Source organism: Notothenia rossii, assembly GCF_949606895.1.
Source record: "Notothenia rossii genome assembly, chromosome: 4".
NCBI lineage: Eukaryota > Metazoa > Chordata > Actinopteri > Perciformes > Nototheniidae > Notothenia > Notothenia rossii.
In genome coordinates, this window is record NC_136902.1 from 41,141,494 (window position 1) to 41,163,755 (window position 22,262).

General features: G+C 43.1%; 2 protein-coding genes across 8 annotated transcripts; one reads left to right on the forward strand and one right to left on the reverse strand.

Annotated features, from left to right (window-relative positions):
* Positions 1–19,779, forward strand: LOC307034723 (uncharacterized protein). Of its 7 annotated transcripts, none has more exons than XM_079673605.1 (10): positions 1–263; positions 1,169–1,449; positions 1,609–1,713; positions 2,102–2,213; positions 2,459–3,294; positions 3,455–3,638; positions 3,816–4,040; positions 4,390–4,561; positions 4,911–5,059; positions 5,274–5,624. In XM_079673605.1, exons 3-10 carry the CDS (start codon positions 1,675–1,677, stop codon positions 5,576–5,578), a joined length of 2,022 nt encoding a protein of 673 aa, XP_079529731.1. In that variant the 5' UTR covers positions 1–263; positions 1,169–1,449; positions 1,609–1,674; the 3' UTR covers positions 5,579–5,624. The 7 variants fall into 7 exon arrangements, with proteins under 7 accessions (XP_079529731.1, XP_079529730.1, XP_079529733.1 ...); XM_079673604.1 differs by having other exon boundaries at positions 1,169–1,445; XM_079673607.1 differs by lacking the exon at positions 5,274–5,624 and adding an exon at positions 19,028–19,779 and having other exon boundaries at positions 1,169–1,445; positions 1,609–2,213.
* Positions 5,639–11,973, reverse strand: LOC307034725 (uncharacterized protein). The gene is made up of 2 exons (XM_079673609.1): positions 6,567–11,973; positions 5,639–6,086 (listed from the first exon to the last, which is right to left on the reverse strand). The coding sequence occupies exons 1-2, from the start codon at positions 6,794–6,796 to the stop codon at positions 5,864–5,866; spliced, it is 453 nt and encodes a 150-aa protein (XP_079529735.1). The 5' UTR covers positions 6,797–11,973; the 3' UTR covers positions 5,639–5,863.
* Positions 19,780–22,262: the final 2,483 nt, after the last annotated feature.

Here is a 22,262-nt window from a genome sequence, read left to right on the forward strand (position 1 = left end):
TGGTCGCCGCCGAAGTGTTTACATTCATCACAGTTTATTGTTTCTCTGTTTCAAAGTCGAATTTATCAAAGTTTTTGAGCGAGTATTTTACTGGAAAGTGGGTCGGAGTCGACTGGAAGTGATTGCCAATCGAGAAAACCTGACAATGGAGGCGACAGTGAAGAAAACGTAAGGAAAAACACACGGGAAGCGATGCATTGCCGCTGGCTGTAGTAATGTCAAGTCTGCCGAAGTGGCGATGTTTCTGTTCCCAAAAGATGAAGGTGAGCCTGGCTGGTGTCATTGTTTCGTAGATTCGTTGATTGTTCATGACAAATAAAGGCCACTGGTCGATTCGATTCGATTCGAGAGAGAGAGAGAGAGAGAAAGAGAGACTGAGAGAGTTACAGGGTTGTTGTTGTTGTTGTTGTTAGCATCTGGTGCTAGCTGGGAGCTAACGGAGATTAGCTGTTTCAACAATAAGGACAGGGAGAGTCCTCTCCTGTGGGACTGAGAGAGATAACATCAGCTCAGGGAGGTAAAGGACTCTGAGTGATTAGAATTGTAAACTGTAGCCTAAATTATCTCAGTGGGTTTGGTCATCTATGTAAACAAATATTTCCATCTATGTAATATTAGTTGTATAAAATAGGTTAAGAAATCCTTCCAATGTTTTTTGATTATTGAAATATATGTTTCATATGAGTGTTGAGAGCTGTATCCATAAATCTCTTAATGTTGCCCTCAAAGTGCATCAGATTGATGCATTCAACTTCAATTTAAAGACAAATATCTTCCCGGGGTGCATGCCCCCGGACCCCCCTAGAGGGTGTGAGGTCATCACAGATAAAACAGGTTCACATAGATAGGATACTAGATAAGTGTGCACACTCATTATGTACACTACACATTTTTCTTGGATTTGTTAACACTATAGTCCCCAATATATTTGTAGAAAGGCAGGAGATGGAATTAAATCGAGAACATTTTTCATTGCGGGGGACCCCCTGTTTTGTGTCCCCCCCACTTCTCAAACCAAAGTTACACCCTTGTCTAGATCTATGACAAAATATTGTCCTCAACTAAATTGACTTCCATGGCCATGTTAATGATGTCATAATAAGATTACCTATAGAATAGAGAGCTTATCTTTTCACTATTAATGGTTGGATTTATTTTATTTCTACAGATCTGTCAAAGGCATGGGCAAAGCAAGTACAGAGAACCAGGAAGGACTGGGAGCCTACCAAATACAGTGTTCCTGGCAGTGAACACTTCACAAGGGACTCCTTTGATGAAAGTGCTCTACTACGAGCGCAAATGGGCATTGCGACAAAGAGGACCTTGATCCTGAAGAAGGGAGCAATTCCAACTGTTTTCCCCAGAGTTGGGACTTCAGCTGTGGGACAACTTTCAACGTCAACATCAAGACCGGCTCGATCTGCATTTGCAATGAGAGAGAGAAAGTGGGTAAAGTTGTTAGGCCTAATTTGTTGATGTTAAATCAGGATTTAATTCCAGTGGCTAGTAGTCTCCTGAATTATTATTGTTGAAATGGTATGAGCAAGGTCTAGGCCTATACTGTTTTGAATACTTTTGTAATCCATTTCATATTGTGTACATTTGCAGAAAGTAGAAGAACTCCTGGCAGAATCAGAAGTGGAGAGTAGCAGTTTTGCTTCCACAGAGGAATGAATGGAGATGGCCACTGACACAGACATGGCACCGGAACAGGTTTTTGATTGCCCCCAGGTTTTGTTTTAGATGAGCACATTGGCTGGTTTTACCTTGCACGTTATCATGACTGGCACACACAGTGGACACATGAAAAAAAACCTTCTTGGTAATATGCACACCTTAGATCTTACACTTGTTATGTAAAACAAAAAGCTTAGCATTAGTCTTGTTCCAAACATCAAACATGCAACCGGCAAACCAGTCTGCTAAATATAATTATTGTAGAAAGTTGCTAGTCAGGCATGATATTGACTTACATATGCATTGGCTCTAGCTAAGCATTACTGTAGGGTACATGTTTATCATGATAATATTGTCTAGAACTTCTAACCCCTCGAAAATATTTTCAACATCACACTATGAAATTTATGTTTTCACCTGGCAGGAACGACAGAGTCAAGATCAGGCCTGCCAGACAGACTGGACTCCAATAGCTACTCTCAGCATCAAGACACAGACTGGGAAACAACTCACAACAACAAAGACACGGTCAAAGGGTAATGCCACTATTGATTGGTTAATAGTACTGCACTATTAAATCGAAGTTTAATCAGCTCCTAAAAATAAAAAAACACAACAGTTTGACAGGATGAGCGAGTGTGTCATATAATACTGTATTACAGTACAGGATATTCCTTCTAATGTTGAGTTTGTTAACTCTAAATAGTAAGCAACAGATCAACATAGATTTGTGGTTTTATATAAACACAATATAGTATTCCATTGATCATTTCATTTCCAGCATGCCAGGTGACGCCCGAGATGCTGACTGCAAGTCTACCAGTACCAGGGAAGCAGAGAAATCTGAAAGTCCATGGCACCAGAGACCCAGCTACACCTGACCAGCCACCACAGGCTGCCTCTAGCAGCAGAAGCAGCCAGGCGTCAAAGCTGGAGCAACACCAACTGGAAGACGCGTCGTCCAGCAGTCCAGCTGCACCACCATCAGTATCAGGCTCCTCAGACTGGGAACCCAGTAGCCCCATCTCAGCGACTGATTCTTCTGACAAGTCAGATCTGTCAGAAAGTCGGGAAGCATTTGGGGATGAGATCTGCCACAAGGAACCCAAATACATCGTCTTTGGCTCCAGCCTCGGGAAACTGCTACAGTGGTGCCACTGTCCATCTTGCGGCAGCGTCGACATCCGTCAAGTGTGGACAACCACTGGAACACTACTTAAGATCCACCAAACATGTGACTCCTGTCTGCAGGCAACTGAGTGGCAGAGTCAACCGAGCATTGGAAACTTCCCTGCAGGCAACATGCTGTTGTCTGCAGGCATACTGTTTGCCGGTGCGTCGCCAACAAATGTGCTGCGAGTCCTAAACCACATGGGTGTGATGACCTACGTGAAACGAACATTCTTCTCACACCAGCGAGACATCCTGCAGCCTGCAATACAGGGTGTATGGACGCAACAACAGGCAGCCCACATTGCAATGCTGCAGACTGAAGGGCGACCTCTGGTTCTGGGGGGTGACGGCAGGGCCGACAGCCCTGGACACTGCGCAAAATGTGGAACATACACTACAATGGAGCTGGAATCTAATGTGGTGCTAGACCTACAGCTGGTGCAGGTACAGTTTATATTGTTCAAGTTCAGGGTTTTGTGTGAGAAATTGAAAACTTCCTCTGTAAATATTGTAATAGTAACAGTGTTTCAAATCATATTCAGCTCATTGCAGAGCTCCTGTCTAGTTATCTGCCTAACTGGAATGTTCCCTGCTGTATTTTCAGAGCAACGAGTGTGGTGGGAGCTACCATATGGAACTGGAAGGCCTGAAGAGGATGGTGGCCTTCTTTGAGGACATCCTGGAGATTGGCACTCTCGTCACAGACCGACATCGCCAGATTGCCAAATGGGTTAGAGAGAATATGCCGTTCACAAAACATCTGTATGACATCTGGCATGTAGTCAAGTGTATGTGTCAATGTTGTTTCTTTTGAAGTTCAAGGAGTAGAGTCTTCTATTGAGTTATCGTAAAGTTGTTATCACCAGACAGACATTGCAGCATGCAGTGTAACAAATCTTATTTGCACACCTCACTCAAATAGATAGATCTCTTTATGATGTCAGTTTTATTTATTGTCTTTGCAGCTGTTGGGAAGAAGCTGAAAGCCATCTGCAAGCTCAAGGGCTTTGAGGACCTGAAAGCATGGCAACAGAGCATCATCAACCACTTGTACTGGGCAGTGGTTTCCTCCACGCAAGACGACACAGAACTGATTGTGGATAAATGGAAGTCGGTGGAGTGGCATGTCCTAAACCTCCACAGGGGCCATGGTGGAAAGTTCCCCACATATGCGCACAAGAGACTACAAGGCAGGGCTCACAAGAAGAAGTGGATCAAACCAATTGAGTTTAGAGTCAATACTCCTTTTTCTGATATGGCGGCAGACGTGACATTTAAAATTACGTCTGTTGCGTCAGCAACGGGTGACTTTAATTTTAACCGTCATCCAATGCCAAAAGGAGTATGGAATGTATACAATGTATGCATACTGAGTGATTAAAAACCCAGGACATACCCAGCAACAACAATGTACTGACTGTCTTATGGTTGGGTACATAATCCAAAAAGTTACGTCTGAGCAACAAACATTAGAATTGATAATCCATAATGTCAAGCACTGCCATTGAAATTTGTTGATGATTGATCTGTTGATTGCAGGTTCACTATCAGCTGTCAAACTGGAGAAACTGGTGACAGACAAGATGCTGTGCAAGGACATCGGCAAGCTCTCTGCCGTACACCAGAAGTCCAAGGTGGAGGGCTTTCACAGCCTCATCATTCAGTTTGCACCAAAGTCTTACGTGTACTCCTACACTGGCATGTTGTGCAGGTTGGTCTTTTCAGCATATCATTCGAAGGCTTGTACTGTACCAGCTAAAGACTTGTTTCAGTTACTTGGGAATGGGCGTCTTTGTACCGTGCTGAACCAGGTCCCCGTGCTGTATAAAAGCTTGCGACTTTACGTCACATCTCCCATAGTGTGTGAAAATGGAGGAAGGAACTGTGATGAAGTTGTCAACTCCAAGACATACATTGCCAGGACTAAAATAAAACACTAAATCACTTTCTGAATCAATATCAAGTTTAATAGAGCTGTTCATGTATAGACATGGAATAATTACAAAAGAGAGATATGTCTTTTCACATTTTTAAAACTGTTTCTTTGTTTATGTTAACAGAACCCTTCTTGCCGGACTGCATTACAACGAGAATGCCAGCAGACATACTGCAACTACGAAGGCGGGAGAACAGAGGTTCAAAATCCGCTACCCCAAGTACAAGGCTGGAGGTCATGTTGTGAAGAAGATCCTAGTAGAGGCAACATTCAGTGAGTTTGAAATGAACTTACTCAAAATAATATTGTCCAGATTGGTAATGTACCGGTACTAATGATTTAGTAACTAATTCAGTTCAAAACCCCAATTGAAAGAATGATCTCGGCTTGATGACAGACACCATTTATTATTAGAAAACATTATAAAGTGCAAGTTTTGTATTCTGTCTTTGAACACTGTTGCGGGCTATGTGGATGATCTCATGAGAGAGGTGGTCGACCTCTGCAAGAAACCCAGCGCAGACAGGTCTGTACAGCTGGAGGAGCCTCCCACTCTGTCCTCGGCAATGGAGAAGCCTGACAAAGCAGAGGCCATCAAGGCACATGCCAATCGTTTCAAGACCAAATAGTCTGTCACTGTGCATCTTCAACTGTGGAACTGTATTAAACATTCACTTCAGAACTGTATTGTCACTGTCCTTCTTCGTAACCGTGATAGTCCATGGATGGAAACTGTCGACGAATTTGGTTCACTGCACAAGAGGGCAGTGGCATTCTTATGTCGCATCCTAGGTAACCCCAGCAAAGTCTCACCAGCTGGCGGTAGGCTGTGTATCGGTGGCGTCTGCAAGATAAAACATTATAGCATTGATATGACGACAGCTACTGTCAAGAGACTACTACAAATGAAGGACAATTGATAATAATAGGTCAACTTCAAAGTTACATTTTCTTATACTCAGATCATAAAAGACTAATATTCAAACGTATAAAGTTGCAAAAGTTGTCATGACATCATATTAACTGATACATTTATATACTAGTAATAGACTTTATTGTAAATAGTGTTTGTAAGGCTTACTCATTGCCCTCTTGCTGGAGATCGCCATAATGTTGCCTGTATCCATAGTATGCTATACGCAGCACCCAGATGTCTAGACAGCCAGATCGGAAGCCGGGGTGGACGATTATGCAGCTGTGGACACCATCCTCCTCCATGGTCCTGGTGACAGCGGGGATTTGCCGACAGCACACACTCTCGGCTACAGTGTCCATGTTGTTACAGTTGTCGCACTGACACCTAAAACATATACAACAGATGTAACATTATGATTAGCAGGAATGCGAGGATGTTTCAGTGTTGTCAGGTTGCGACATTTTGCAAGGTAACTGGATTTTATAATTTTAACTGGGAACTGTATATTGTTGAATTTTATGTAGAAGATCCAATAAAGTTAGACAATGTGCGCATGAAAATAATTTCTTGTTCTCGCCCCCTGATTATCTGATAGGTGGAATTATTCTCATAAGCTGCAGATAAGAAGCAAAACAGGGCTGGTCACCCTGGCGTATGTTTTAATTCAATGACCAGAAAATTCTAGTTTAATAATACTCTAGCACATGACATGTACATAAGCTAATTATTTCCCAGAGGCTGAGCCCAAGCAGAGATTTTAAACAAGGCAAAGGGCCCTTCAGTCTTCACACCCCCCCCCCCCCCCCCCCCCCCCAAATCATCATCAATTGACAGTGACAGCACAGTCACTGCTAACCTGCTAACCATTCAGTGTTCTGTAGCCAGTCAATGTCTTCCCCATCGTCCATGTCGTCGCCATCATCCTCCCCACTTGACGTCCCTGACGGCTCAAATCTGTAGGGTTCAATGATGTCCTGCGCTTCCTCATCGTCACTTCCATCTTCTGTGCCACTTTCCTCATCTATCGTGTCCGAAAAGCTGTCAAAATCAATCATTTCTCTCGCACTTGTATCACTTTCCAAAGTCTCCGCCATGGTTTACAATCACAACTGGGCCCATCTTGTGACATCACAGCCGCTATCGTCTGCAACTTCCGGTAGGCTCAGACGGCCGTTATTATTAAAATTAATAATTGATAAATAAATAAATAAATTAATAATTAAACATTATTTTAGCAATGAACAGGCACAATGATATGTAAGGAATGAAACTGCCATTTCACTTTGGCGCAAAAACATGCACTTCACGGGCACTTTAAGTGGGTGGGACCTAACCTCCTCTAGGGGAAGATTTTTTTTAAATATTGAAGTTAAAAGCATCAATCTGGTGCACTTTGAGAGCAACATGAGGAGATCTATGGATACATCTCTCAACACCCATATGAAACAGAACTGTAAGCAGATTTTTCTTTTGGGATATTTTACAAATCACTCCCCTTTCAAACTCTATTCTTGTTATTTTTAACAACTTTTTTGTTACTGTCCTATAGTATTTTATACCTGTTAATAATGTAGTCTCTAATGTCTCATTAATAACTATAATGATCATATCAAGGTGTGCCTTAACCTCACTGAGCTGAGGTTATTTGAGCCTCTCAGGAGAGAGCTCTCTTCCACCTGGTTGTATAAAAGCTCTTTAAATTCGTTAGCATAGCTAGCTAACCAGATGCTAATAACAACAGATCGCCACTGTGCTTACAACTAAAGACATAGCCTCGCAAACACTGCGGCATGTGTACGGCTCCTTATGGGTACTGCAATATTTGAAGAGCTGGAGCGGCGTTCTGATGCTCTCCGTTACGGCCCGTCTACATTACAGGCATCGAAAAATGCTTTCAACGCTTCGCCCATTCACTTGAATGGGGTGATGTAGAAGATTTGTAATCTTCGCCGAACTGCATTGTGGGGAGCATGGCATGGCATGGCTTTGCAAGCATCACGAGCATCGATGCTTGGCATCAGCCAATCAAATCCCGTTTATGCAAATCCCGCCAGTGCAAGCGCTAGCCAATCAAACCGCATGCAAGCTGGGAGAGCCAGACCGCAGTTCATTTCCTCATATTCCAAACGAGATATTACGGTAGCAAATCACCCGGTTCTTTACGACCAGAACTATTTACCGGGATACAAACCGGAGGAACCAGGCATGGAGGGAGGTGGCAGAGACAGTGGGTGAAACTGGTAGGTTTTTCGCCTGTTTGGAGAGTTTATATCCAGTTTACTTCGTTTTAAAATTGCTATTGCTTTGTATGTTGGGGTTGTTGGTTGCGTTGCTCGCAAAAAATCACCAAGCTTCAGACACGCCCAGCTTCAAGATTTTTTGATGCCTGTTGTGTAGACGGGCCGTTACTCCTTTCAGACGAGACATAACCACGTGAAGACACGTTACGCTCGTGTTGTGTTCAATGAACCTCTCCTTGGCCAGGAAAAACAGGCACTCGCTTGTTTAATTATTTTGCGATCTAGATTTCTTCTTGTTTTTTGAAGTGAGAAGTTGTCCGTCAGTCGGACGGACGGACGGACCCCCCCCCCCACCAAACGAGAACTCTTCGTTTCTCCACGAATTACACTAGTCACCCAAATCAGCGTTAAAAAAGCGGGAGGCGCCGAAAAGCGACTAATTTGCATCACTGTATGATTCTGTTTTCTTCAAGGTTGTATCTTCCTGGTCGAGTGCACTTATTGTAAGTTGCTTTGGATAAAAGCGTCAGCTAAATGCAATGTAATGTAATGTAAAAGTACCACTGGTGTAAAAGATCATTTGTATCACACATTAATCATAGCTATAAGTCCCTGCTGCACATGTGCTGAATGAATTACACATGAAACTGAGTTTTTATTGTTTGACTTTTTTTTTTATTACATTATTTAGCTGACACTTTTATCCAAAGCGACTTACAATAAGTACATTCGACCAGGAAGATACAAACTTGAAGAAAACAGAATCATATAAGTACATCAGGTTTCATAGAGCCAAACATTTCAAGTGCTACTCCACTGGCTTTAGATAAGCCAGTCCATTTTATTTGTCCACTTGATCCAATTGGTGTTTAAATATTACAATTTTGGTTTCATTATCTCTTACCTCATATAAGCCCTCCCAAGACCCTCTACCTCTGTGTGTGTGTGTGTGTGTGTGTGTGTGTGTGTGTGTGTGTGTGTGTGTGTGTGTGTGTGTGTGTGTGTGTGTGTGTGTGTGTGTGTGTGTGTGTGTGTGTGTGTGTGTGTGTGTGTGTGTGTGTGTGTTACGGCTGCTGTTTCTGTCTGCTCGTTAATCTGTCTGGGATTGTTTGCAGCTGTGTGCATGTGGGTAATATGTAAATGAGCTGTGTGGTTGCCCCGACGTCATTGGCTGTCATCTCCTGGTCCCGCCCTCGCTGCATCCGAAGAGGTGATTGGATGAGACGTCATCCAATCGAAGTGCACAGCCAGCGCACACCTGCTGGGGAGGAGTACAAAGGCTGGGGACAACTGACACTCTGGAGGCTCTGTTGAGAGGACAGACGCCTCTCGCATTTTACTCTTCATGCTGTGGTTAAGCTTGTGTGTCTATCGCCGTGTGATATTGTGTATTAGTAGGGTTGAGAGTATAGTTAGGATTTGTGACTGTTGCCTTTAGTTTAGCTGTGTTTTGTGTAGACTCCCTCGGTTAGTTGTACCACTCTTGAAGTGAGGTTTTCGTTCTTTATTTAGTGTGATAGTGTTATTTCCCGTATGCGTTTAGACTCCTTTTTTAGAGTCCTCCTTTAGTTGGTTATTTGTCAACCTGTGCCCTTTTGGCTCTTTTGTTTGTTTCAGGCTGCTTGCCTGCCATGTTGTTCACCTGTTGTGCATTAAAACAGCTTATAACTTTGACCAATTACATACTGATGTGTGTTGCATTCCTCTTCCCCTAGTTGGGACATAACATACCTGGGGGCTCGTCCGGGATATTAACTACTTTCCTGGGGTTATAAGTGGTTTGTATAGCTGAAAACAAATTGGTAAGGTTGTGTGCAGTTTTAGCTGGGTATGGCAACTTTTGATTTGGAGTCGTTTTTGGTCTGTCCTTCTCATGAGCAGTTAGTTCAGTGTCGTAGAGACGACGTATATGAGATAGCGCAACATTTCGGTCTCCCAGTGGCAAAACAATTATTAAAAAAAAGAGTTAAAGGCTCTGGTGGTGGATGAGTTGGTGGAAAGGGGTTTTCTGGTGCTGCCTGCACAAGCTGAGCTCACTGTGCCAAATGGCCGTGCTAAAGGAGAGGGTAGTGACAGCGAGGGGAGCGAGCAGTGTAAAGCACCGTCTGCGCCGCCTCGCTATAGTCCACCGTCTCCTGGTAGTCCTGATTCCCGGGAAGGGAAGAAACTTAAAGTCCGCCTCGCCCGACTTCAGCTGGAAGCAAAAGACAGGCAACTTGAGTTAGAGGCAAAAGACAGGGAGCAAGACAGGCAGTTTCAGTTGGAAAAAAAAAAAAATCGAAGCAGATAAGAAAGTCCGGATGCGGCAGATGGAGCTAGACTCCGAACTGCGCGCATCCGGTGCTTTTGACTCTGCCGGAAGAAACTTGCCATCTCCACCTCCTCCACCTGCCTTTGACGTGAGTAACAACATTTCGCTAGTGCCAACATTCTGTGAGACTGAGGTGGATGCCTATTTTAGCGCATTTGAGAGCATTGCTACAGCATTGCGCTGGCCGGTTGAAGTTGGGCTCTGATGGTAACGTGCAAATTACATGGAAAAGCTCGGGAAGCAGTTGTGGCTCTCGTTAGAGGACAGCCTGCAGTATGACTCAGTAAAAGGTGCCATCCTCAGAGTGTACGAATTAGTTCCTGAAGCTTACCGGCAAAAGTTTAGACACTATAGGAAGAGTCCTGATCAAACGCACGTAGAGTTCGCTAGGAAAAAGGGAATGTGTTTTGCTAAGTGGATTGCTTCATGTAATGCTACCGATTATTCTTCTCTGAGAGAATTGATCATGTTGGAGGAGTTTAAGAAGTGTTTGCCTGATCGCATTGCGGAGTACGTGAACAAACAAAGGGTAAACTCTCTCTCTGCTGCCGCTGTGTTAGCTGATGAGTATGTGCTGATGCATAAAACTGTGTTTTCCCCTGTCTCTACGGATAGATCCCGCCGTGTGTCAGCCGCACACTCGAGACTTCTCGACACTCCCGGTAACCCGAGAGCGTCAGCTCGTGTATCGGATATTAGTGTTAGTGTTGGCTCTACAACATGTTAAGATTGATATTGGACCCAGCCTTTGGCCAATTGTGATGTGTACATGTTACGATCCATTCATATTCTGCCCCAGCGTGTCCAAGCACAACCAGCGTCTCCTGCAATGGGCTCTGATTGTGCGGGACTACAGCAGTAGACACCCGTCATTAAAGGGTTCAGAGAATTTGTTGGCCAATGCTTGTCCAGGTTGAGTTTGAGATGTTAGTGTGTCCAGGTTGAGTTTGAGATGTTAGTGTGTCCAGGTTGAGTTTGAGATGTTAGTGTGTCCAGGTTGGGTTTTGTGATAGGTAGCTTCGTTAGTGTGTTAGGTTGAATTGTGATGTTATTAGGAGTTCGTTAGTGTGTTTAGTTCACAAAACCTGTGGAGTTGTGTTTTAAGGGGGGGAGTGTTACGGCTGCTGTTTCTGTCTGCTCGTTAATCTGTCTGGGATTGTTTGCAGCTGTGTGCATGTGGGTAATATGTAAATGAGCTGTGTAGTTGCCCCGACGTCATTGGCTGTCATCTCCTGGTCCCGCCCTCGCTGCATCCGAAGAGGTGATTGGATGAGACGTCATCCAATCGAAGTGCACAGCCGGCGCACACCTGCTGGGGAGGAGTACAAAGGCTGGGGACAACTGACACTCTGGAGGCTCTGTTGAGAGGACAGATGCCTCTCGCATTTTACTCTTCATGCTGTGGTTAAGCTTGTGTGTCTATCGCCGTGTGATATTGTGTATTAGTAGGGTTTAGAGTATAGTTAGGATTTGTGACTGTTGCCTTTAGTTTAGCTGTGTTTTGTGTAGACTCCCTCGGTTAGTTGTACCACTCTTGAAGTGAGTTTTTCGTTCTTTATTTAGTGTGATAGTGTTATTTCCCGTATGCGTTTAAACTCCTTTTTTAGAGTCCTCCTTTAGTTGGTTATTTGTCAGCCTGTGCCCTTTTGGCTCTTTTGTTTGTTTCAGGCTGCTTGCCTGCCATTTTGTTCACCTGTTGTGCATTAAAACAGCTTATAACTTTTACCAATTACATACTGGTGTGTTGCATTCCTCTTCCCCTAGTTGGGACGTAACAGTGTGTGTGTGTGTGTTTACAGAAAACTCACACTGGCAAAAAGCCTTGTGTGTTTAAAATCATACCAGACATAATCATGAATGTACGTTTTCATTTTTCTATTGTGTGATGATGAAACCCCTTTATTATTTTTGTTATGTGTTTGGGAGTAAACAATAATTAATTCAAAGACAGTAGCCTATCACAGAGACAAAGGAGTAAAGATAATACAAATATTCTGCAGCATAGATCACCTTGACAACAGGACAATATAATTCATGTTCCAATCTGTTGTTTTTTTATACAAAATCGGCTCCTGATTTGTTTTAATGTAACTTTAGTCTCACAGTCTATCTGGTCTAACTATGTTGATATTGTAAGTAATAACATTTCAGAAAGATAAGGGGGACATGTTATAGTGGATTATAACCATATTAACATCATTAAACGTCATCAGGGTTATAGTGGATGGGAATGTGATGTCATCGCTTTTATAAATTCCTTCCAACATGGAAAGGTAGTGAAGAGGAAATTAGATTTAAAACATGAAATGTTGGCGTATACATGAATGTACTGGTAGTTTCATTGAGCATGTTAAGCCAACACTTTTGTAGCTTATTCAGATAGCATTATATTAGCTATCTTAACTCTCATCGGATGATTATATAGTTACCATTGGGCCAGTAGATCTGAAGATCCTGTAACTCCTGTAAAGTTGACATGGGCCTCCAAATATTTAATATTTGAAATTGCCGGATAGTGTAGGCACTCATTCCAAACAGAGAGAGGCATCGACATCAGTAGCAGTGATCGGTCTTTTCTTCTCTTAAAGGTGGGGTATGTAATTTATTTCAGAAACACTTTTTGTATATTCCATGGAATGCTCTTAACATCCTGGTAGCAATGAATATCTTAAGACAAAAAATTCATAAAAAAACTTTCATCTGTGGAAGCCGTAGTAATGTAAAAAGCACGACCAATCATTTTAGCCGGCCCGGCTAAAATAACTGGATGGCCTACCTGCCTGTCACCCTTCCATCTGTGCACAAACTTATCTCGTGCCCTCATTGGTCATTTGTGCGTTTGTGTGTGTTGGAGGAGGGGCTCTGTAAGGAAGTGGCAGATTTTTTCCAGCTGTGTATTTTCAAGTTTCTCCAATTACCTACCCCATCTTTAATTGATAATGTAACCGCGGCCGTGCACACGTCCTAAAGTTTAGCTGTTCTACTGATCAAAGTTGCCCTAACTCAACTTGATCAAACAGCAAAAACTCCACAGATTCAATTTAAAGAAACACGATACAGTTGGCAGTCAACAAAAAGGCTTAAGACAAGGATTTTTCTCCCAAGAGTATGACATCAATAGACACATTTACAAACAATACTTTAACCAGTAAAAACAACAACAATTTATTATGAATTCATCTACTGTGCTATTTAAAATGGTATTCAGCGTATAAAAAACGACTAAATGAGTGCAGACAGTTACTGTTGGGAGGGGGAAGCAAGCAGGTAAAATCTAAATATTACTCACCGCCACTTACACGTGCCCTGTACAGACACAGCAACTGAAAAGAAAGTGATAAATTAAGAAAGGTGCAAAATTAACTAAACACACACACACTTAAGGGGCAGTGAAATGCACGTGAGGGCCTAACACTGCTGAATCCCAACTCCCAAGGCTGCCGCTCACGTCAGGGGTGCTGGATCCAGTGTGCGAAATACCCGTCAATAATCGGGGGGTCCCCATCTCCCGTTTATTGCGAAATATACCGGTCGAATATTTCTCAATATGCAGTAGGCCTATACAATATTTCATAGATGCAATCCAAGACAATCAGTAGTAGCAGCGTTTCTCAACCGGGGCGCTGTCAAATAATTATATATTCTAACGTTCATATGAATTAATACTCGACCGTTAAACAACCATCTGTTTTCGATTCTATGCGAGGAAATGGGAGCAGAGCTGGTCTCAGACGTGCACACACACACACACACACACGCACACACACACACACACACACACACACACACACACACACACACACACACACACACACACACACACACACCAACTTGAACGCCAAGGCTAATTATGCTTTTCTTCTTAACCCCGGAATCCACACAGGACATACGCACACGCTCATCTTATGCACAGCAAAGATCGAAAAAATAGTCTTTTACCTTAAGTGAGAATAGACCAAAGATGCCTTGGCTCGACTTCTTCTCGTTGCCGTCCTGGTTTCCAAGAAGAAGAGAGACGATGTCCTGCTTTAATCCAGCTTTTCACGAATGGCACTGGGTCGAATTTGTCCAAAGGGGGTCCGTTTAGGTCCACAAACAGAAGCGAAGACAGGCTCTCCTCGCGCAACCTGTTGCGGCTCTGGTTGTCGGTGTTATTCACGGCGGAAAAGCCTCTCTCGCACTCAGCAAACGTGGGGAGGTAAGTGCAACTTGCTATGCATAGCCATTCCAGTGTTTTGCCCGGTGGAGTGCCCTGCAATTTCCAGTCTCTAAACTGCCCCACGGCGTCCCCGGCTGATTCTCCGAGCGATTTAGCCAGACGGTGTACTTCTTGTTCGCCATACAAAGTCAAGTCTTCCCGCTCTCCTGGCCAAAAGCGCTTATCAAGAGCTTTGTGCGTCTGGACCAAGCTTGACTCCGGTAAGCGCTTGGTTAGAGTAGCAACCACCGATTCATAAAAACGAGGCTTGTTTATTTTCCCCCTGCCTTCTGTCAGCTCTACGTCCTTAAAAAAGCCCGATGAGACGCCCTGTTCAGCCTTCTTCGTTGATTTCCCCCCGGTCGTCTTCATGGCGGTCAAAACATTGATGGTTTGTTTGATGTGGACACTTGAGTCCACAAGTGTCATTTCTCTTCTCTGCAGCTTGAGAGACAGGCCCCGGAGTTCACGCAGGATGTCTTTCATGACAGCCAAATCTTCCACGAATCCTGAGTTGGTTAGGTGCTTGAGAAGTCCCTTGTATTTTTGCCTCTCAAGATCATTACGTGATGCGTTCTCACTGGATGTTTTAAAATGGAGTGCTAGTGCGGGGAAATCTTTCCATACAGCTTTTACTGTTTTAAAGCTGCTGGCAACCCATCTGATGGTGAACATTTGACCTATTTTCAGTATTTCCATGTTGAGCTCAGCCGCTGCTTCTTTCAGCAATCTGGAATTCCTGGTTGACTGATTGTAGAGTGAGTATAAATGTGAAATAAATATCTCAAAGTGATTATTGCCACCCACATCTTTAAGAGCATCTTTGACTGACAGTTCTAGTCTGTGCGCCAGGCAGTGTACAGACTGCACGTTCGGAAAATTGTTTTTGAGTCTGACGACAAGCCCACTGGCTTTTCCCGTGAGCACTGCAGCCCCATCGGTGGCTATGCTTATTAGGTGCGTCTTCAAAAAGTCATCATCCATTCCAGCTTTATATAGACTCGCCATCATCGAGTTATAAATTGATTCAGCATCGACCCCATCTGTGAGTTCCACTATATCCAGGAAAACATTATCTACATCCCCCTTACCACTGACATCACATCTTACGTAAATGATTAGATAGGGACGACCGTGAACGGTACTTTCATCAATTGTGATTGATACCTTTGAATCCATTTCTTTCACATTAGAGACGAACTTGCGGCGCATTTCCTTTGCAATGTGACTTATTATTTCTGCGCATGCATGGTCAGATTTGTGGATATTCCCAACTTCGGCTCCATTCAGCTCCTGCATTGTCATGAGGGGGTTGAGCTTTTTATAAGATAGCCTTTCCTTTGCTACGGTGTAAGCTGTTCTAAACGAGACTGTTGTTTTCTTGAGTAAATCGGACTGTACATCAATGAAACAGTTTGGGAGGGTTTCTTTGTCTTTCATCTGTACTATTTCCACTGACCTTGCGTGGGCCTGGCTGTCCCTGTGTTTGTATATCTTCTTTCGTAGCTGTTTTGCATCAGGACTAGTAACATCACCATTGATCCATTCTTCCGAGAGGTGTAAACCCGGTCCCTTTTCTGAGAGTAGCAACGTTTTTGCTTTCCTACACGCTAAGCATCCTAACTTTCCAGCCTTACGGCCCGGCCCGTCTACACTACAAGCATGAAAAAATCTTGAAGCTGGGCGTGTCTGAAGCTTGGCGATTTTTTGCGAGCAACCAATCACATGAATCTCCCGCCCCCGACATACAAAGCAATAGCAATGTTAAAACGAAGTAAACTGGATATAAACTCTCCAAACAGGCGAAAAAACGATCAGTTTCACCCACTGTCTCTGCCACCTCCCTCCATGCCTGGTTCCTCCGGTTTGTATCCCGGTAAATAGTTCCGGTCGTAAAGAACCAGGTGATTTGCTACCGTAATATCTCGTTTGGAATATGAGGAAGTGAACTGTGGTCTGGCTCTCGCAGCTTGCACGCGGTTTGATTGGCTGAGCTTGCACTGGCGGGATTTGCATAAACGGAATTTGATTGGCTGATGCCAAGCATCGATGCCGATAGATGCTCGTGATGCTTGCAAAGCCATGCCATGCTCCCCACAATGCAGTTCGGCGAAGATTAAAAATCTTCTACGTCACCCCATTCAAGTGAATGGGCGAAGCGTTGAAAGCATTTTTTGATGCCGGTAGTGTAGACGTACCGTTAATGTCAAGCCAAGGGTTGCGGTCTTTCCATTCGCCCACCTGCTTCGTTGTCCAACCACCCGGCGGAAAGTCACTAGCAGCAGTAGCAGCTACCTCCGCAACTGCTGCGTCTTCTGAGCGCTCTGCCTCAACTTCACCTCCTTCTGGGGAGTGACTGGGCGGGACAGGAGCCCCCGACTCGCTAACGGTTCTGGTAGCGAGTGCTGTGCTAGCTGCTGCGTCATCAGCACATAGCCGTGGGAACATGTTTCAAATGGGGGGTGCTGTGGGGATGACACCAGGGCCGGTTTTGACCAATTTGCTGCCCTAGGCAAGATTTTAGGTGGCAATGAAAAACCTCTACAAAAGACTAATACACTACAAAAAGAGAAACGTATTGATATGGTGGACAGCTTATATAAAAAGGCTTCAAATGTATTTAGTATTGCATGAACATGTTGAATTGGGGGGTGGACTTCAGATCCTCTAAGGGGGTCCGGGGGTGTCCCCCCGGGAAGATGTTTTTAACATTTTAAAGTAAAATACTTCAATCTGGTGCACTTTGAGCGCCCAATTACTAGAGACTGATCTAGGGGATACAACTCTAAACACCCATGTGAAAAAGATCGGTTTGTATGTGAACTTAACCAATAACCTACCATAGCCAATAACAAATAAATGTAGGCTAACTTGTTTTATTTTTGTGGTTCATTTATATCTTATTTTACCAGTTAACATTTATTTATGCATATTTTTAAATCTCTCCAGTTTTAAACAATATTTTTGGTTTACTGTCCTATAGTATACATTGGAATGATTTCAAACCTGTTTTTATTTATCCTAATAATTATAAAGGTGTCCCTTTGAAGTTTTTGCTTACATAAATTGTGATCAAAACGTTTGAGACCCACTGAGATAACTTAGACTAAAGTGAACTATCTAAACCTTCAGAGTCCTTTACCTCACTGAGCCTCTCAGTCTGACAGGACAGAACTCTCTCTCCACATTATTGTAGAAACAGCTTCTTATATCCGTTAGCGCAGCAGAAGCTAACAACAATCCCCGCCGGTACATCTTGTGGAAGTGCAGATCCTCTGTCCTCCACCAGGGGGTGCTGCAGCACCCTCAGCACCCCTACTTCCCACGGCCCTGCATCAGCATCATCTCTGGGTATCTCTTGGTCATCTCGTGGTGTCACTTTTTTGGATGTGAACCCAAAGTGCGCGAGTGAAACACTTTGGTTTAGCTTTCTCTTAGACATTTGAGTCCTCTAATGTAACGTCTTTCTCTCCTCTTTGCCGCGCATGGCTAATTTGCATAATTTGTGTCCGCGTCACGCAGCGTACCCGTGTCACGCGGCTGGCTCTGCTTTTGACAGCCAAAATAGAAGTTATTTGTGAATAAATGTTTTGAATTATGAATACTGGACATAGTAGGCTTAAAAACATTTTAGTGACCATTGCAAGTGACAAATACATATTATAATTTCAGACCCCCCCTAAATGTTGCTGTTGAGGCTTTCAGGGGGGCTCAGGTGTTAAACGGGGGGGTCGAGCTCCCCCGGACCCCCCCGTATTTCGCACACTGGCTGGATCCCTCAACAAAAGACACAAAGCACAATAGTACATCAATTCATTGGGATAGTAAAAACACTAATACTCTTGGGAGATAAGGAATTGGAGCAACAATGTAAACAAAAGCATCAAAACGAACAACTAACAAACCAAAATAAGGTAAACAGAATAGTAAAACAAAACAGCAGTGGTGGACAATCTATAAAATAACAAAGCACATGTTACAAAAATGTTGCCATAAACTTAGTCTTTGTAAAAAAAAAACATGATCGTGCATACCTTATGTCCCTCGGACGGCGCAGCCCCTCACACACACAATACCGCCGGTCTTATCACAGTCATGGGCAAAGCTACAGTCTGCTGGAGTAATGTGTAAAAGTTAAACAACCAGAGCCAAAAGTGTTTTACCTCTATGGTCGGCTACAACAAGAACAAATGTAATTTATTAATGAACTTTGCATAGAGCTACCGATGTTAAAGGCAATTATATTTCCCAGGTACCTTATTTATTTCTGATGCGAAACAGCTCAAAGGTGACCGGTGACAGCTGAAAGTTATTGGTATTGATATGTGCACTGTTGCTATAATACCCCAGAATGCACCGTAGTTCCCATCCTCTAGTCCAGTGGTTCCCAACCTGGGGGGCACGCCCCCCTTGGGGGGTCGCCAAAGATCTCAGGGGGGGCGCCAGGCCTCAGATGATTTGAGGCCAAATATCATATTCAGACTTTTTTTTTTCTTCTTATAATTGTTACGCAATAAATGATTGTTACTAAAAGCCTTGTCTCTATGTTTCCCTATCTCCTCCACCTCTGACACAGACTGACCCTGGTCCAGCCGGCCTTGTGGAGGCTCAGATAACACAGAGACGTCCTCTCAGTGTTTTCAGTGTTTATCTGCTTCAGCGCAGGCTAAAGACAAAGGGATGCTTATCTCCACCTCAGTGTTAACCTGAAGGACTCTGCTAGCCGGACACAAACTGTACAGTGTTAAACGCAGCTGAATGGTCTGTATTTTTTCACAGCCACAACACAAGTTAACAATAGACATGGTTTTATTTTATTTTCCTAACAAAATCATTATGGGTCTTTATTTTTCTTGACCATGTGTGCATTTACAGTTATTTCAATCCAAATGTTCATATCAATAATGGGCCAAAAAGCCTTAAAGAATGTGAAAACTGTCATGCTATAACTCTTTAAACAACACTGCAGCTCCCCTCCAGAGCTTTTTATTCTGTTGTAGCTGATTGTTTTGGACTTGCTACCCACGTAATAACTATTTTGTTTATCTCTGCTCTCAACACTACTGTGCCCAAAGGACACAGTCAGGGACTAGAGGGTGAATTTAGTGGAGCATTTAGCAGCTGAAGAGAATACAAAATTCCCTCGAGAGTTGTTTGAGAACCTTCTATAAACAATTTCAATGCAGCTTTTCTCAGGGCATAACTGCTGGTTTCTTTATATGCAAAATGATGCATGCATACTGTGTCATCTTTATCTTCTGCAAGCAGTGAGATTGGATAAAATATGTTCTGCTTTTGTACAATAGTAACTTCAAATGTTGATCAGGATGGACCACGATGAGGCATGGTCAATTTCGTGAGAGATGTCACATTAGAGAATTTTTACTTAATTCGAGAGTTTGTTGGAGATCAACTGCCAACAGGGGGAGGGGGGGGGGGACACAAACACCACTCCAGTAATGTAATACATCTACTCTGTGTATGCTACACTCTAAGAATTGAAATATGGATGTTGTTTGCATTGCCTATGGTGAAATTATGAACTTAATCATGGCAAAGAAAACAAGTTGTGAGGTTCTTTCGTTTATACCATCAATGAATTACCACTGTAAATAATAGAGGACCACAAGACAGATTTTAAGTAATGTATTATGATAAATAATTTACAGTTAAAAAATATAAAATAAATCTATTGATAAAAAAACAGGTTATAACCAAAATTGGGCGTAACACGTTACAAAGTAACACTCTACCAAATATGGGCATTACGTGAAGTCCGCAAAAGCTGCACCGCATTTCGAGTCGATTGTGATTTATAAAGGGAAACCGGCGTAGAAAGTGCCGTACGCACTTTCCTCGCCATTACGCAATGTTCGGTGAATCGGAAAATGTCAGAACATTTATGGACCTATTTTTCGGATTTCTACTACGTAAGCAACCTTCCCACGTGAATCCTACGCACGGCGTTATACATGAGGCACCAGGACACAGTTTGCACCTCACCGTCACATTCTTGTGACGTGGTTGTGTTCCGATAATCCAAAAATCAGCTCCTAAATTCTAACCCTATCTCCTATTCCTTGACCTCTGAGTGAAACGTCACGGGGTTAAGGGATAGTGGATAGTGGATAGGAGAATTCAAAAGGACTTAGGAGAAGAGACTGCGGTACTTTAGAGAATCCGAATGCACTTTCACTATCCAACGTGTTTATGATGCGCCAGCGGACGTCCTGAATGTGCGTCTGCTGATGTGGGGAAACTATGGAAACTACAGTTTTCTATAGCGGACTACAACATGGATGTATAATAAGAAGTATAAAAACTCATCTAGAGACTCTGCACCGTGCTCTGATGCTGTTGCTTTATGCTTTATGAACGTGGACAACAGAGAAACATATTCTTCATGACCAAAGTTGGAATTGAAATAAAAAAGGAAAGTGAAACTTATGCTCGTCACCCTCTCCCTCCGGTCCACATTAATACAAATGATCCCAATACGTATGATTGTATGAACTATGAAAATATCTTAAAATCAATACAAATGTATTTATTATAAACTTTAGTCCTTAACATCTATCACTGTGTTACAAAGTAACACGCTACTGTAATAATATTACTTTTGTCAGTAACGTAGTGTAACACGCTACTTTTATAATTCAGTAATCACACTACAGTTACTAACATTGCCCTGACACAGGTTACTTCGCTACTTTTATAAAATCAGTCATAATCACACTGACAGACAAGAGGGGTTTTTATATGTACGTAATCTGCGCGACTTGCGCGTCAACATCTCCACATGCAGTGCTGCATAAACATGGCTGAGTCAGCGATAACTTTCGAGGGGTGGAGGTATGCCCATTATTTTGAGTTTGTCCGAAGAATAGACAGGAATGTGACGGTGAGGTGCAAACTGTGTCCTGGGGCCTCATGTATAACGCCGTGCGTAGGATTCACGTGGGAAGGTTGCTTACGTAGTAGAAATCCGAAAAATAGGTCCATAAATGTTCCGACATTTTCCGATTCACCGAACATTGGGTAACGGCAAGGAAAGTGCGTACGGCACTTCCTACGCCGGTTTCCCTTTATAAATCACAATCGACTCAAATGCGGTGCAGCTTTTGCGGGCTTCACGTAACACCCATATTTGCCAATAAATAGTCAAAGAAACGCCCATTCATTCATTCATTTTGACTGACTTCATGAAGAAGATCGCAGGAAATGACGACAGAACAGCTAAAAAAGACATCTCACACCGTGGTTGCATTCCGATAATCCAAAAATCAGCTCCTAAATTTAAACCCTATCTCCTATCCCTTGACCTCTGAGTGAAACGTCACGGGGTTAAGGGATATTGGATAGGAGAATTCAAAAGGACTTAGGAGAAGAGACTGCGGTACTTTAGAGAATCCGAATGCACTTTCACTATGCAACGTGTTTATGATGCGCCAGCGGACGTCCTGAATGTGCGTCTGCTGCTGTGGGGAAACTATGGAAACTACAGTTTTCTATAGCGGACTACAACATGAATGTTTAATAAGAACGAGGGACTACTGTAAACTCATCTAGAGACTCTGCACCGTGCTCTGATGCTGTTGTTTTATGCTTTATGAACGTGGACAACAGAGAAACATATTCTTCATGAACAAAGTTGGAATTGAAATAAAAAAGGAAAGTGAAACTTCTGCTCGTCACCCTCTCCCTCCGGTCCACATTAATACAAATGATCCCAATACGTACGATTGTATGAACTATGAAAATATCTTAAAATCAATACAAATGTATTTATTATAAATGTTAGTCCTTAACAT